At 49.0% G+C, this 15208-nt stretch overlaps 1 protein-coding gene across 4 annotated transcripts in view; it reads left to right on the top strand.

Annotated features, from left to right (window-relative positions):
- The first annotated feature begins 3380 nt into the window (after window positions 1-3380).
- zeb2a (zinc finger E-box binding homeobox 2a) overlaps window positions 3381-15208 on the top strand; it is a 29254-nt gene continuing 17426 nt past the window's right edge. The window contains exons 1-2 of one of the 4 annotated variants that reach the window (XM_035604409.2): window positions 3381-3854; window positions 4766-4902. In XM_035604409.2, coding sequence (XP_035460302.2) covers window positions 4830-4902 — 73 coding nt within the window. In that variant the 5' untranslated portion in view covers window positions 3381-3854; window positions 4766-4829. The other 3 variants (XM_035604411.2, XM_035604412.2, XM_035604413.2) reach the window with 3 other exon arrangements.

Genomic DNA, 15208 nt, shown 5'->3' with positions numbered 1-15208 from the left:
ACAACAGACGAATCAGAGAGAACCAGATGTGAATCCATGTCCAACACGTGTCAAACAATAAACACTGACAGCTTTGTTCATTTATCAGACCTGTGATAATGATGAGAGAGAGTGACACTGTAAATGTCCTTTGTTCTAACTTGTTCATTACATTCTTATTATTCATTCAGCACAGACGCTTTTGTGACTATTGTTTGTTCTAATGTGTGACTGTCGTTTGGTTCTTCACTCATTGATCGGGCTGTTCTCTTTCTATTGAATATTTATTGAACTCTGACCAAAACAAATGGAGTCATTTGGAGTCAGTTAGCCTGTTAGCCTGTTAAACTGTTAGTCGGTTAGCCTGTTAGCCTTTAAGCCTGTTAGCCTGTTTGTCGGTTAGCCTGTTAGCCTGTTAGTCGGTTAGCATGTTAGTCGATTAGCCTGTTAGCCTGTTAGTCAGTTAGCCAGTTAGCCTGTTAGTCAGTTAGCCTGTCTGTCTGTCTGTCTGTCTGTCCGTCCGTCTGTCTGTCCGTCCGTCTGTCCGTCTGTCCGTCTGTCTGTCCGTCCATCTGTCTGTCTGTCCGTCTGTCCGTCCGTCCGTCCGTCCGTCCGTCCGTCCATCTGTCCGTCTGTCCATCCGTCCGTCCGTCTGTCCGTCCGTCTGTCTGTGCGTCTGTCTGTCTGTCTGTTAGCCTGTCTGTCTGTCCCTCCGTCCGTCTCTGTTAGCCTGTCCACCTGTCTGTCTGTCCGTCCGTCTGTCTGTTAGCCTGTCCGCCTGTCTGTCTGTCCGTCCGTCTGTCTGTTAGCCTGTCCGTCTGTCCGTCCGTCTGTTAGCCTGTCCATCTGTCTGTCCGTCCGTCTGTCTGTTAGCCTGTCCGTCTGTCTGTCTGTCCGTCCGTCTGTCTGATAGCCTGTCCATCTGTCTATCTGTCCGTCCGTCTGTCTGTTAGCCTGTCCGTCTGTCTGTCTGTCCGTCCGTCCGTCTGTCTGTTAGCCTGTAGAAGTGGTCCGTGGCCTCCAGGACTCGAGCGTCTCCGTCTCTCTGTTCCGTCAAGTCTCTTCCTGCCGGTGACGATGAGTCTTCAGAGGAATGTGATCTCCAGATTAAAGAGGAGGAATCAGACTCCTCCGCTCTCGTCCTCCCACCTATCCTCGACTCATCACAGCTTCCTGTTCAATCTACCTGACAGGCTCTTCACAGGTACAAACTAATCCTGCCCTGCGGCCGCTCGCACTGAGCCGCTCGCACTAATCCAGAGTCAAACCGTTTCAGATCCACAGTGAAAAAAACAACAACTCTCCTCCATTTCAGCTTCTTTCTAAAGAACAAATCCCGTCAGTGTCCCGTCATCCACCAGTCGTGATGAAGGTCAGAGAGTGGACACGAAAGGTCCGGCAGGTCCATTCATCAGGGAGTCGGGCTCCTGTAAACCTCCGGGTTTGTTGTGGGATTAACGCAGTCAGGTAGGAGGATGAGCTGCGTTGTCACAGATGTTTCCTGCAGCTGTATTTGATCTCAGCTCTGCTGCGCTCACCGAGGATGAGCTGTTTGAAGTCGACCTGTGTCTTTATGAGAGAAGACGGCAGGAAATGATCCACATGAAATATTGAAGACAACATGTGAGCAAACAGGAAGCAACTGAATGTCCCGTGGTCACGCTCGTGGTCACTGGTTCAGACAGGTCCTCAGGCTCCGCCCACAATCTCCAGGTGCTGCCGCGTCCAATGGCTCTACTTTAGCCTCGATGCTAACATTCACAAAAAGTCCTAGTTGGACAGTAATGGATTATATGTTAGTAATCATAATACCAATATTAGTAACAATAATCAGATTACATTTTACTGAGTGTCACTCAGGAGAGCGTGTCCCTCCACCGAGGCCCAACTGTCCCTCAGGAAACCACATTCCAATCCTCCAGATCTCAGTCCCTCTATCAGGACTCACACCAGCTTCCTGTACTGGGTCAGACTGTCAGACCTCAGACTCCTGCCGCCACCGCCACCACGATACTTAACGCCACATTATCTCGCCACATGTGCGTCCTCCAGCTTACTGCTCAGATTTCTGCAGGGTCCACACAGCAGGGAGGAGCTGCACCTGGACCAGGGAGCTGGACCTGGACCAGGGAGCTGGACCTGGAGCTGGACCTGGACCTGGACCAGGGACCAGGACCAGGGAGGAGCTGGACCAGGACCAGGGACCAGGACCAGGGAGGAGCTGCACCTGGACCAGGGAGATGGACCTGGACCTGGACCTGGACCTGGACCTGGACCTGGACCAGGGACCAGGACCAGGACCAGGGAGGAGCTGGACCAGGACCAAGGACCAGGACCAGGGAGGAGATGGAACTGGATCAGGGAGCTGGACCAGGGCGGAGCTGGAGCTGGACCTGGACCAGGAACCAGGACCAGGGACCAGGTCCAGGGAGGAGATAGACCAGGACCAGGGACCAGGACCAGGGAGGAGATGGACCAGGACCAGGGACCAGGGCCAGGGAGGAGATGGACCAGGACTGGGGAGGAGATGGACCTGGACCAGGGAGCTGGACCAGGGCAGAGCTGGACCTGGACCAGGAACCAGGACCAGGCAGGAGATGGACCAGGACCAGGGACCAGGACCAGGGAGGAGATAGACCAGGACCAGGGAGGTGCTGGACCTGGACCAGGACCAGGGACCCAGACCAGGGAGGAGATGAACCAGGACCGGGGAGGAGATGGACCTGGACCAGGGCTGAGCTGGACCAGGGAGGGAGGAGCTGGACCTGGACCTGGACCAGGGAGGAGCTGGATCTGGACCAGGGAGCTGGACCAGGGAGGAGCTGGACCCCCCACCCCCCCCCCCCCCCCCCCCCCACACACACACACTTTAAGCCTAATGGGAACACTCATACTGTGATTAGTGTAATACCCTCTATACCCCCTCAACACCCCCGATAATTCCCCACCATACAAAACACAGATTAAGGTAATCCAGACGTCTCCGTCACAGATTACCACCCACCTGTGTGAGGTCACATGACTGTCAATCAGACGATCACATGACCTGTTACCTGTTGTCGTCGTGGAGACAATGACTCAGCTGTTTTCTGTGGAACACTGCTGAGTCAGTGTGTGTGTCTGTCTAATGTTTTCATATATTTAGTGATTTAAAATATATTATATTACATTAAAATTTGGAAAGTTTAATTTGATCCGTAAAATTTTATATTTTAATTTAATTTATATAATCGACATTGTTTTAATTTAAAAAAATCAATTATTTTATATATATTTGTTGAATTATTTCATTTCATCAGTTATTTTCTAGCATTTTATTTATCGTTATATTTTTAATATATTGTTATATTATATTTACAACACTCATATAATGTTATTATTCTAACAATTGATTTAAGTTATTTCTCTCATGTCACCTGTCAATCAAACACCAGGTGTCTCGCTCACCTGTTCAAGCCGTTTGCGCATGCTCGCGTCATCCAGAGCGCGTGCTGCTGAGGCCTCACCTGCCCAGGTGTTCTACCTGTGGACCAATCAGCTGCTTTGGCGCTGACATTTGTTTACGGTCTGTGCGGCACGCGGGGCCGCGTGGACGCGGTGAACTGGCACGAGCTGAAACAAAGAGTGACGCTGGGGGGGGGGGCTCCTCAATTATCCCTCCGCGTGCAGATAGGTGGCGCGTGGTGCTGCTCGAAGGTCTCGCGCCTGTTTATGTTGCAGAGAAACGGTGACGGGCTCCGGCGGGAGGCGTCACACACACCGGATCAGTCCCGACCTGCCGCCCGGCCGCGCCGCTGCTCCAGCACCAGGACTCACTGGGACCCACCGGGACTCACAGGGCGCGTGCACATACTGGCACATTTTGGCACATTTTGGTGAGGGGGTGCACGCGCTGCAGCAGCACTTCTTCCGTCCTCGCTGCTCGTGTCGTTCGACGGGAGGGAGGACACACACACACACACACGCACACACGCACACACGGACCGTCCCGGGAGGTAGGTGACCGCTAACTCTCAGGAGCCAATCACAGCGCGCCGTTCACCTGCACCTGCGCTACTCTACCTGCGCGGCCAGGTGAGATTAGAGGAGAGCGGTGCGCGCTCCCGCCGCTCCAGGTGTTTAACGGAGGAGAGAGAGAGAGAGACAGACAGACCGAGAGAGAGACAGACAGACCGAGAGAGAGACAGACAGAGAGAGGACGTGTGTCCCCGCGTCTCGCTGCTCTCTCCCCCCGCTCAGAGCTCCGGAGCGGCGGGAAATGAAACACGCGCGGTCCCGTCACCGTCATGTTCCCGGTTCATGTATCGATGAGCGCGAGGCCGCTCACAAGAAACTCCGTGACATGTTATAAAAAAAAACAAAAAAACGTGGACACGCGCGCGTGAGAGACAAAAATTACCTGATGAGAAAATCAACATGTTGGAGTTTAGTGTCACAAAGTGTGTGTGTGTGTGTGTGGGGGGGGGGGGGGGGGGGGGCGGGGGTCAGGAGGAGGAACACTTGCGTGTGTGTGTGTGTGTGTGTGTGTGTGTGTCCTCCCCTCCTCCCCTCCTCCCTGTCAGACGCTCCCTCACACACCAGCGGACGGGGACGCGGGCGGCGGGTGCTCGCTGCTCGCTCCAGTCAAACAAAGTAACAGAACCAAACTTCGGGAGTTTGATTCTCTGATTCTTCGGGATTTTATTTTTCCGTCACAACAACTTCGCTGAAGTGCAAAGTGACGCTCCGGGTCCGGGTCTGGTCCGGGTCTCGGTCTGGGATTTACTGTGTGTGTGCTGGTTGTCAGGAGCGGGAGGAGGCGCGCAGCGGAGCCGGGTCGAGGAGCCCATGCGGACGGGAGGAGGTGATCAATGAAGCAGCAGATCATGGCGGAGGGTCCCCGCTGCAAGAGGCGAAAACAGGCCAACCCCCGGAGGAAGAACGGTGAGACACTCACACACACACACACACACACACACACACACACACACTGTCCCGCAAACTCCCGCAAACTCCACCGCACTGCGCTGTCCCCGCCCGGGTCGGGAGGGTCCCGCGTCCCCCGTCGCCGGGAAACGGAAAAGTTTATTAAGGGGCCCGTGTGGAGGCTTCAGGGAGCGGCGGTGACCGCGTGGAGCCCGCCGGGGTCGGTGTGTGATGGAGCGGGCCCGGCGGGACCGGGTGGGACCCGGTGGGACCGGTGGGACCGGTGGGACCGGGTGGGACCCGGTGGGACCCGGTGGGACCCGGTGGGACCGGGTGGGACCGGGTGGGACCGGGCGGGCGGTCGAAGCAGAAAAACCGTTATGTTTTATTCGAGGTGCGCGTGCACGCGGTGTCAGGTGTGAGGTGCTCGTCACGAGCAGAAACAAGTTTTTAAAAACAGTTACTTTCTCGTGTTTCATTAGAGAAATGAAATGTTTTAATTTTCAATTTCCTCTCTTGAAAAATTAAAACCTTCCACTGCTTCACTTCAGTATGTGTAAATTATTTATTATTATTATTATATTTCATTTTGTTTCAGTCGAGACAAAAACAGAGAATAAAATATCATTTTTTCAGTTTTATCTCGGCGTTTAAAAAACTCGGTGTTTGTGTCGCAGCACACACACACAAACACACCAAAATAAATTCACTGCCTTAAATCGAGTGGAGCTCGATGATTGACAGAATTTTTAAATGTTTTCTGATCATGTAATGATTTTTTTACAGAAGATTAAAAAACAGTCTGTTAATTATATTATTAATAATAATAATAATAATAATAATAATCGTAATAATCATATCTGTCCTGTAAATGTAAATTTAAAATATATAAAAACCGGAAACAAAATGTTCATGACTCTGAAACTAAAGTTAAACTGTTGAAATAATTTTTATATTCAAATTTATTTTTGTCTCCGTCGTGACGGTTTGTCGTCGTCGTGGTTTTTCCTCCTCTCGGTCCCGGGGGGGGGGGGGGGGGGCGTCAAATATTAAATTTTGACACGTTCGTGTTTGTGTTGTTTCATATTTGTATTTTTATTTCCACTCCTCGCGGGTCGCGTGTGTCCGACAGAGCGACCCGGGCCAACACGTGACCTCACCGCAGCTTCTGGTTCCACACGAGGAAAAAAGATTTTACTGAAATCAACTCGAGAGAAAAGACGTTTAGATTTTTATTTACGTTTCTTTGAACATTTTATTGATTTTCACAATAAAAGCTGAAGCGTCACAAGAGACATGTGAGGAAGAGGAGAAGGAGGAAGGCTGGTGGGGGTGGAGGTGTCTGAATGACGCTGCTGTATGTTTTTGTGTTTTTGACAAAAACATGAAAAGATTGTTTGTACTTTAATATTATTATTATTAATAATATGAATGTTTGTCTTGATGAGATGTTGAGTGGGGTAGGGGTGTTCATGGCAGTGGGACGTCCCACAGACTGGGGGTTTCCTCTGGACAGTGGATCTGTCACGTTGTAACGAGGCCCGACAGGAGTGTACTTCATATACATCACGTACAGTATCCGTGGCGATGCTCTGTGACGATTGTCGTCACGGTGACACCTCCCGTGTGTCCGATCTTTGGAGACGACTTTTACAAAAATAAAACGGTGACACTTAGATTTTTGCGTTGGGGCCTGTTGCACATGTGAGAAGGTCGTGACCTCCCAGGTGAGATGACCTCACAGGTCAGGTGACCCGACTTCTTCCAGCCTTTTTATCTTGCTTCGTGTTTTTCTGTCCTCACTCCAGACGACAACTTCATATTTTTTTGGATTTTGACAGATTTGCAGTCGTGTGCATGTATGTGTGAGTGTGTGTATGTGTGTATGTGTGCGTGTGTGCGTGTGTGCGTGTGTGTGTGTGTGTGTGTGTGTGTGTGTGTGTGTGTGTGTGTGTACACGCAGTTTTCAGGATTGAATCTTAACAAACACTGGAGACATTAACCATGTTTGTGGGGACCGTCAGTGTCCCTATAACGTCCCAGAACTCAGCGTCTCTTGTCTCTGACCTGAATGTCTCATATCTGCTCTGCCACGTTGCCCCCCCCTCAGTAAACCCACCTGGGGGAGGAACAATGAAAAGCGTCTCATCGCTCCTCGTCCTTAATCACAGCCCGACCCGTCAGCGCCGCCAGGCCGAGTGTCGATCGTCCCACAAGAGGAGAGAAGAAAGTGAAGTTGCAGATTTAAAGAAATATTTGCCCTTAAAACATTGATGAGTCTTTTAAGGGTTTTTATTAAAATCCTTATTAATAGAAAAGAGTTGAATTAAGAAAATTTTAAATATTATTGTTGTGGTCATTTGACAAATTTGTCATCATAGTGTCTGATTTTTAATTTTTAAAAATAGTTTTAGAAGTTGTGTGTGTGTGTGTGGGGGGGGGGGGGGTCGCTCCTGGTGGCCCCTCACTGCTGCAGCTTAACAGGTCGGGAATCAAAGTGTAAAAATACATCATGTGATATGAATTCCTAATTCCCCCCCCCCCCCCCCCCCCGCCTGTTTTATTGTGAAGAAAAGGAGATTATCTTTATTCACCTTCACCCCCCGTGCCCCCCAGGATTTAGTCAGATTTACGGGGACCCTCTGGTCGGACAGAGGAGGCGGAGCCGGGTCTTTGTTCAGGGACACATGATATTAACAACAGGAAGTCGTCTGCTTAATTCTACAACCACCACCCGCCAAAATAAAACACACCCTAACAACACGGAGTGACATCATAGTGACATGACAGCGATTTTAATTTTTTTTATTGATTTTCTTTCAGGCAACAGATTTTTTCTTTGAATTTCGGTTGTTTTTTTTCACCATTTTTCATTTGCTCGACCCTCGTGGCCTCAGAGAGTTAAAGTTCTGTTCACATGTAGTTATAATAAAAGTCTATATAGTTATTATTATTAATAATAATAATAATAATATTCAATTATTGTCATATTTATAGAAATATATAATGACATCATCAATAATTCAGCCAAACACTTTGACTTGTTGACATGTCTCACACACACACACACACACACACACACACCGTCCTGCTTATTTAAGCTCTTGTTCATCAAGCCATGACCCAACCCCCTCTCGTCTGTCAGCCTCCTCCACCTCCACAGCTTTATTCCTCCTCTAACATCTGTCACTGAGGGAGTGGGGACGGCTCCTCCATCTTCTTCTCTCCATCATCTTCTTCTTCTACTTCATCTTCTTCTTCTTCTTCTTCTTCGTCTCCTCCTCCTCCACACAAAGCTCGTCTCTGTTCCTCCAACAACAAACACTCCTCAGACGTCTCCTACGCTTCCCATCATGCATCAGTGCAGTGGAATGGTGTGTTGGTGTAAAACTGTTCTGCTGTTTGTGATGTTTCAAGGTGACTGACATGCGTGCATTGCCCCCCCCCCCCCCCCCCGCGCGTTGCCATGTGCACATTTTCTCCATGACTGAGCTCATAGGCGCCCGGTGACATTTTGTTGCCGTTAGCCTGAACAGAGCAGCTCCACCAAGGTCATGGGGGGGGGGGGTCAATGATGATAACTGCTTTATTAACTGAGATTATGACTAAAAGTGTCGACACGACAACGACACAGAAGAAGAATTATGATTGAAAAAGGTCAAACAACATTTATATTTCAAACTGACGGTTTCAGTTTTTAAAACACTACAGATGTTCAGGTTGTGTGTTTCACACACTTTGTGTTTCCAATCGTGAACCGAGTCACAGACCTGTTCAGGTCGTTCTCGTTGGCCCCTCCCTCACAGAAACCGTTCGTTTGATGGCCCGAGCTCCCGCGGCGAGGTCAACCACACATGGAACAATCAATAACGGATGGCTGGAGTAAGGTGTCATGACATCTGTGAGTCCAGACCGCCGGCGTACGGCCCAGCGACTCGACCCCCTGAACCCCCCCCCCAAACACACACACACACACACACACACACACACACACACACACACACACCTCTGTCCCACAGCTCCAGGCTCTGCCCACCTCTGTTTAAAATCAATTTAAGATCAATTAAACCTGTTCATTATGAACATGTCTGTTTTCCCATCTGTCCCTGAAGCTTTCATGGCAGCACTAGACAGGTACAGGTGCTTTGTACAAAAACACTCCTGGTGTTGCGTTCGAGGAGCGTCAGACATGTGAGAGTCCAGTTCCCGAGGGTTGAAAGTAAATGAGTTTCGTCCTGAAGAATCTGAAAAGTTCTGGTAACTTCCTGTGAGTCGCTCTGTTCGTCTCAGTTTGTGTCTTTCACCTTCGCCGTCCACTCGGACTCTCGCTCCTCGCAGCTCAAAGCTCCTCGGGGCTCAGATCAGATCGGCCCGGTCGGGGGCCGCGATGCCAACGATGCCACTTCCTGGTCGCAGATCCTCCAATTAAGAGTAACGAGGCCGAGCAGCGCTGCTCGGTCGAGCCGGACGCCGCGGGCCGAGTGGACCGACCTCTGGGTCTGAGGTATCTGAGCTGACATCCTGTCAGAGAGAGTCGTGACCACGAACGCACCACGAACGCACCAGAGCCACGTGATGGATCTGAGGACAGAAGTACAAGGTCGGTCAGTAGTAATAAAGTGAAACATTTTCAGAATGTAAAATCCATATCCTAAAATCCTATAATCTATTATAAATTATGTAACATAATAATAATAATAATAATAATAATGATGAAATATACGGATATGTAATAACTAAGGACATAAATTAGATAAATTGTAATGTGTATATCAAAAAATGATTGATAATAAAAATGTAAATAAATCTTAATCAAAATATCCCAACTCAAAAGATCTAAAATATATTTACTATATAATAAAAATAAGACAATATCCCCTTCAAGGTTCAGTTAAGATTTCGTAAACGTTTTACGTCTAAATCACGTTGAGCCTCTACAGTTCTCACATCATCAAGTTTTTCTGCCTGTACGCTGATGATGTGACGCTTCCTCGTGAGATCTCAACATCGTGACGATCGACCGACGCAGCAATGAGACGAGTCGTCCGTGCTCTGAACGGGGCGCTCTGGTTGGTTGTTTTTGCAGGGGGGGGGGATCGGAGGAGTCTTGAATGATGATGTCACTCCCGGACGCAACATTTCACTTTGAAACCCGACTCATCGTCCGCGCGTGACAGCCGGAGGTCGACGATGGCTGTCGACCAACTTTATTTGAGCTAAACGGCGTGAGAATTAAAATGTGTCGCACGTAAAAACACTTTTAGACATAAGCGACACGATGCGACGACACAAGGTGACGTGATGAGGCGACACGACGAGGCTAGGTGAGGACGCAACACGAGGCTAGGTTGCTAGGTGACAATGAGGTCACGTGTCATTGTACAAATTTAAAAACTGGACCATTCAAAGTGCAGATAGTTTTCTCAGTGACTCGTCATCCGTCTCGCTCCGCCTCTTGTCTCGTCGCGGTGGGGGTCCTCCCATTGGTCCGGTCCCACGATGCATTGTAATGATTTTTTTTCTTCCTGTGTTGGTTCCCACGGCGATGGGCTTCATCAGTCGTCCACCTTTCAGCGGAGCAGCTGTGAGAAGTCTCGTGCGTCGCCTCCGAGCCAGCACAACCTTGTTTGCCGTGGGATTACCAGACTTTGGTTGTGGGGGGGGGGGGCTGTGTGGAGGTAGCCATGGGGAGGACCCCCTGTAGGCCAAGAATGCTGGTCAGGTCAGGGGAGGAGAGCCGGGGCAGGCGGGGGGACACTTGGGGATGGGGCAGGTGCCTTTGTGAGTCCTGTCAGCCATCAAAGAAGCAGGCAGCGCTGAAAAGGTTAGTGGTGGAGAATAATCCCCCCTCCCTCTGAAAACCAACCCCCCAGCCCCAGACCTCCTCCCCCAGCCCGACGCCCGACGCCTCGGCCTCCCTCACTGCTCCTCACAAGAACTGCACCAACGTCCGTTCTCTGGAAAATACAGAAATCAAACAACTCAAAAGTGAGGGCACTGAAAAAAACATGGGCCACACAAACACATCACAACACATGAGGAGTTCACTGACGTCAGGAAAAATGAACCTTCAACAGAAATAAAGAAAAAAAAATCATCATCATGACAAAAAAAGTTTTCTACACTGTAAAAAAACCCATTATGTTGTTTTTGAGCAATCCGCTGTCATCAGCAACAACAGATCTGTCGTCATGACAACCGTCTTCTGACGCACACCATGTGACATCATCTCTCGTAAATTAATCTGTAACAAAGGCAAACGTAAAACATATTCAGGCAGAGAAAAGTGCAAAGCATTCTGGGAAATGTGCTAATAAGCTAACTGTTATTAGTTAACGTATTAGCCAGTGTTGATTAATCCGCCTTGAACTTTTATTTTGAAAGTCATGTGACAAATGAAGATTTTATTGTGAAGCTTCACGTGAACTTCCTGTTTGAGACCAAAAACTTTTCTGTGTTAATCCGAAAAACCAAAATGTCCTCGTGTGAGAGTGTGTGTTATGGGGGGGGGGGGCAGTTGCGTCATGGGACCCGAGGTGTCCCCCTTTTGTGCAGCCTGTCAAACGTGGTTAACATGCAGCCATTTATCTCCTGACCCCCCCTCCTTCCTCACCCCCCAGTGCACAATGGTTGTGTGGGTGCGGGTGGGGGGGGGTTAAGTTAGTCCCCCTCGTCTTTCTTTCTCCCTCTCTCTTTCTCTCCCTCCATCTTGTTGTCTCTGACCCCCCCACCCCAACCCCCTGGCATTGTTGTTTCATGCCCCCCCCCCCCAGGCTTTTTCTGACAAGGTGCTTCAGAATGTCGGCCGCCGCTGCCGGAGAGATTGGACCTTGTGAATGTGTCGGAGCGGAGCGGCCCGCGAGCCGCCGCCACGACAACGACGTGGATTGTCTCCACCCGCCCCCCCTCACCCCCCCTCACCACCAATGTACTTGTACCTCACTGTAAAGTTTGACAATCTGTGATGTCACTCGTCACATGGAAGACACATTTCTGTTCCTCTTCACGTTCCTTCATCTCATCTTCAGAACTTTGTTCTAACAGAACTGGGACCAACGTGTGGTTTGACGTTCTGTGAACAGTTGCTCTGAAGAACCAGTGAGATCGTGTGGCGGTGAAACGACCACGCGGCTGCTTGTTCCCGTCGTGTCCGACAGTGTTGGATTGTGCAGACGAAGGCGGCGGCTCGTTCTAATGTGGCAGATAAAACCCCGGCTTTGATATGGCCTGCTCCAATAAGCCCGTTCAGGCGCAGCACCTGCCAACAGGGAGGCGGCGTTCAGCCCCTAACAGGATTATCTGCTCTGTAATTGATTCATTTGCAGCGAGAGGAGGTGACAGAGCTCTGCAGACCAGAGTTTAGGTAACGGGCCCGAGTCCGCGTGTCACTTTTATTACATCAGTCCAGATGAAGTTGAAAGGCGACTTTGTGCCTCGCTGCTGCCGCTGCACAGTCAATAGAGCTCATTGATGTGTGTGTGTGTGTGTGTGTGTGTGTGTGTGTGTGTGTGTGTGTCACTGTGTGTGTGTGTGTGTGTGTGTGTGTGTCACTGTGTGTGTTACTGTGTGTGTTTGTGTGTGTGTGTGTGTGTGTGTGTGTGTGTGTGTGTGTGTGTGTGTGTGTGTGTGTATCACTGTGTGTGTGTGTGTGTGTGTGTGTGTCACTGTGTGTGTGTGTCTGTGTTACTGTGTGTGTGTGTGTGTGGGATCGATGTGACACACATGAAGCGTGTTAACGTCTGCATCGCTTCACACACCGACAGCACCGTGGTGATGATGATGATGATGATGTGACAGGAAACGGGTCGGTCGATCCGGCGTCCGATAACGTCTGAGTCCGCTCACAGCTGTCAGACATGTAGGTTAAAGGAAAACGCCGCAAAAAATAACTTATCATTGCAGTGAGGTCAGGCCACATCATGCTAACAGTTTAGAATAAAGCTAGGCTAACAGTTTCCCCCTGCATTCTATTTGTGCTAAGCTAGGCTAACAGTTTCCTCTGCTCCCAGCCTTAGAGTGGTGTAGTTATTATCATGTTGACACGTCTGCAGGGTTTGAACTTGACTAAACTAATCTGAAACATTCTTCATGTGTTGATCTCGTCTGATCGTATCAGCTGATCGTCTGATGGATCCTCTCGTGTCCGTAGTGATTGTGTGAGGTCACTGAGCGTCTGTCCAGTTCTTATGGAAACCAGTTCACCTGAAACTAATGGTACCAGGCCTGCCCCCCCCCCAGACTTTTAATGAGCCTGGGAAAAGAGCCCCTCCCCCCGGGCAGAACTAGGTGACCCAGTGGACACGGTCTGCCCCGAGGTGACGGTGGAGGCGGTGGTGGGGGGGAGGGGCTCTTTGTCTGACCAGAATCTGTGCAGATTCATGTTCATTTCATCTGATAAGTCCACTTCCTGTCCTCGTTCTCCTGCCGGCTCCTGAAATCTGGGTTAAATGCAAATTGATCCGAGCGATAGACAATAATCACCACGTGACGGACGAGTCCGAGCAGCCGAGCAGAAAACAAACCAACCGCTTCCTCTTCCTCTTCCTCTTCCTCTTCTTCTTTCTTCTTCTTCTTCTTCTTCTTCCTCTTCTTCAGACTGTGACCTCGTTCTTATCGCCACGGTTACCCTTGTCTAGTCGTGTACAGTCTGTGTTTATTTGACATGGTCGTGACGACTCATGTTATTTTTGTTATTGATTAAGCTGATTGACCTATTTTGTTGATTAATCAACGTTTTGGTCAATAAATGTGAAAGATTCAAACGTTTCATGCTTCAGACCAAGAAACACAGAGAATCAACTATCGACCACCCTCCAGACGAGCGCTTCTGCTCCGTGTCCACACCAACACACCTGAGAACACACAGGTCACATGATCATCCAGGTGTGAACAGGAAGTAGATTGTCTCCTTGGTGAAAAGTCAGAGCAGGAAGTCTCACTGACAGGAAGTGTGAACGACGTTGAGTCGTGACTGATAAGAACCAATCAGAGAAGAGAACGTGGGCGTCGTCTGCGTCGACGACCTGGAGTTTTCACTCTGAAACGGTTCCACACGTCTCTGAAAACTCTGCCAGGCGTAACCATAGCAACAGTGATGATCAGCAGTGAGTCAGTGACTCTGGTCAAACTGCTGCTGACATTTGATTTTCTCATTTGAACTAATTCCTCTTTGTTTCCTTCTGTTTTCCTGTTGCGGCTTTACACACGCACGCACACACACACACAAACACACACACACACACACACACGCACACATCGATGAACTTCTCTGGAGTCTTGTGGCGAGGCTAATGTGTTAGCATCACCGTGTTGTGTGTCTTATAGATCGGATACTTCCTGATTCAACTTCTCTTTCTGTTATATATGTATATATATATGTATATATATATATATATATATATATATATATATATATAATTAAGAAAGAAAAAGAAAACACAAATAAAACCACGTCACAACTTTAATATTTTCTAAAATAATCATATTGTTTGTCAGACAATAGTGACAAATCTCTGAACTCAAAACGTTGAGTTGATCGTGTGACAAAACCTCGGAGAAGCTGTGTGATGATTTTCCAGCTGATCGACTGATCAATGAACCGATCAGTTGATCGTCTCTGGTTCAGGTGGCTGAGTCTCAGTTGAGCAGAGTGCATCATGGGAACCAGGGTGTCGACAGAACCACCTCATCATCTTGTCGTTGTGTAAAGTGACTTTTCAGGAAGTTGCAGCGCCGTCTGTCACTGCAGTACTGAGGTTATTATTATTATTATTATGATTCCTATTATGGTGATGAGGATGATGAGGATGAAGGTGGCTGCAGTAACAGGTGACTGAATGTCTGCAGCCTGTTTTTACTTTCTAATGCATCTCATTCATCACATTCATATTTCATATTTCATGTTTCACGTGTGTGTGATGAAAAACCACAAGTGGTCGAGGAGCCGCACTAAGAGCCTGTAACTTCCTGTCGTGGTCGATTCCAGCGGCGTGTTTTATTCTGATGATGATGAAGAGGAGCATGTGGTCGGGAAGATGAAGAGGAGTTAAGTGTTTTACTGGAAGTCAGAGTGAAAAACAAGATCCACAAGATCTACATCCTCCGAAAAGATCAGACACAAACAAACATATTTATATATATTTATATATACCCTATATATAATATAGATCTGATGAAGACTGTGATACGATGAAGGCCGAAGTCTTCAGGAAGTGGAGACACCTCTGGAGACATATCGCAGTGACACTGGGCTCATTGTACCGGCAACCCCCCCCTGAGTCCTCCTCCTGGGGAGAGGGAGGTAAACACCCCCCCCCCCCCCCCC

Source organism: Scophthalmus maximus, chromosome 14, assembly GCF_022379125.1.
Source record: "Scophthalmus maximus strain ysfricsl-2021 chromosome 14, ASM2237912v1, whole genome shotgun sequence".
NCBI lineage: Eukaryota > Metazoa > Chordata > Actinopteri > Pleuronectiformes > Scophthalmidae > Scophthalmus > Scophthalmus maximus.
This window is presented reverse-complemented; position numbering and strand designations above follow the sequence as displayed.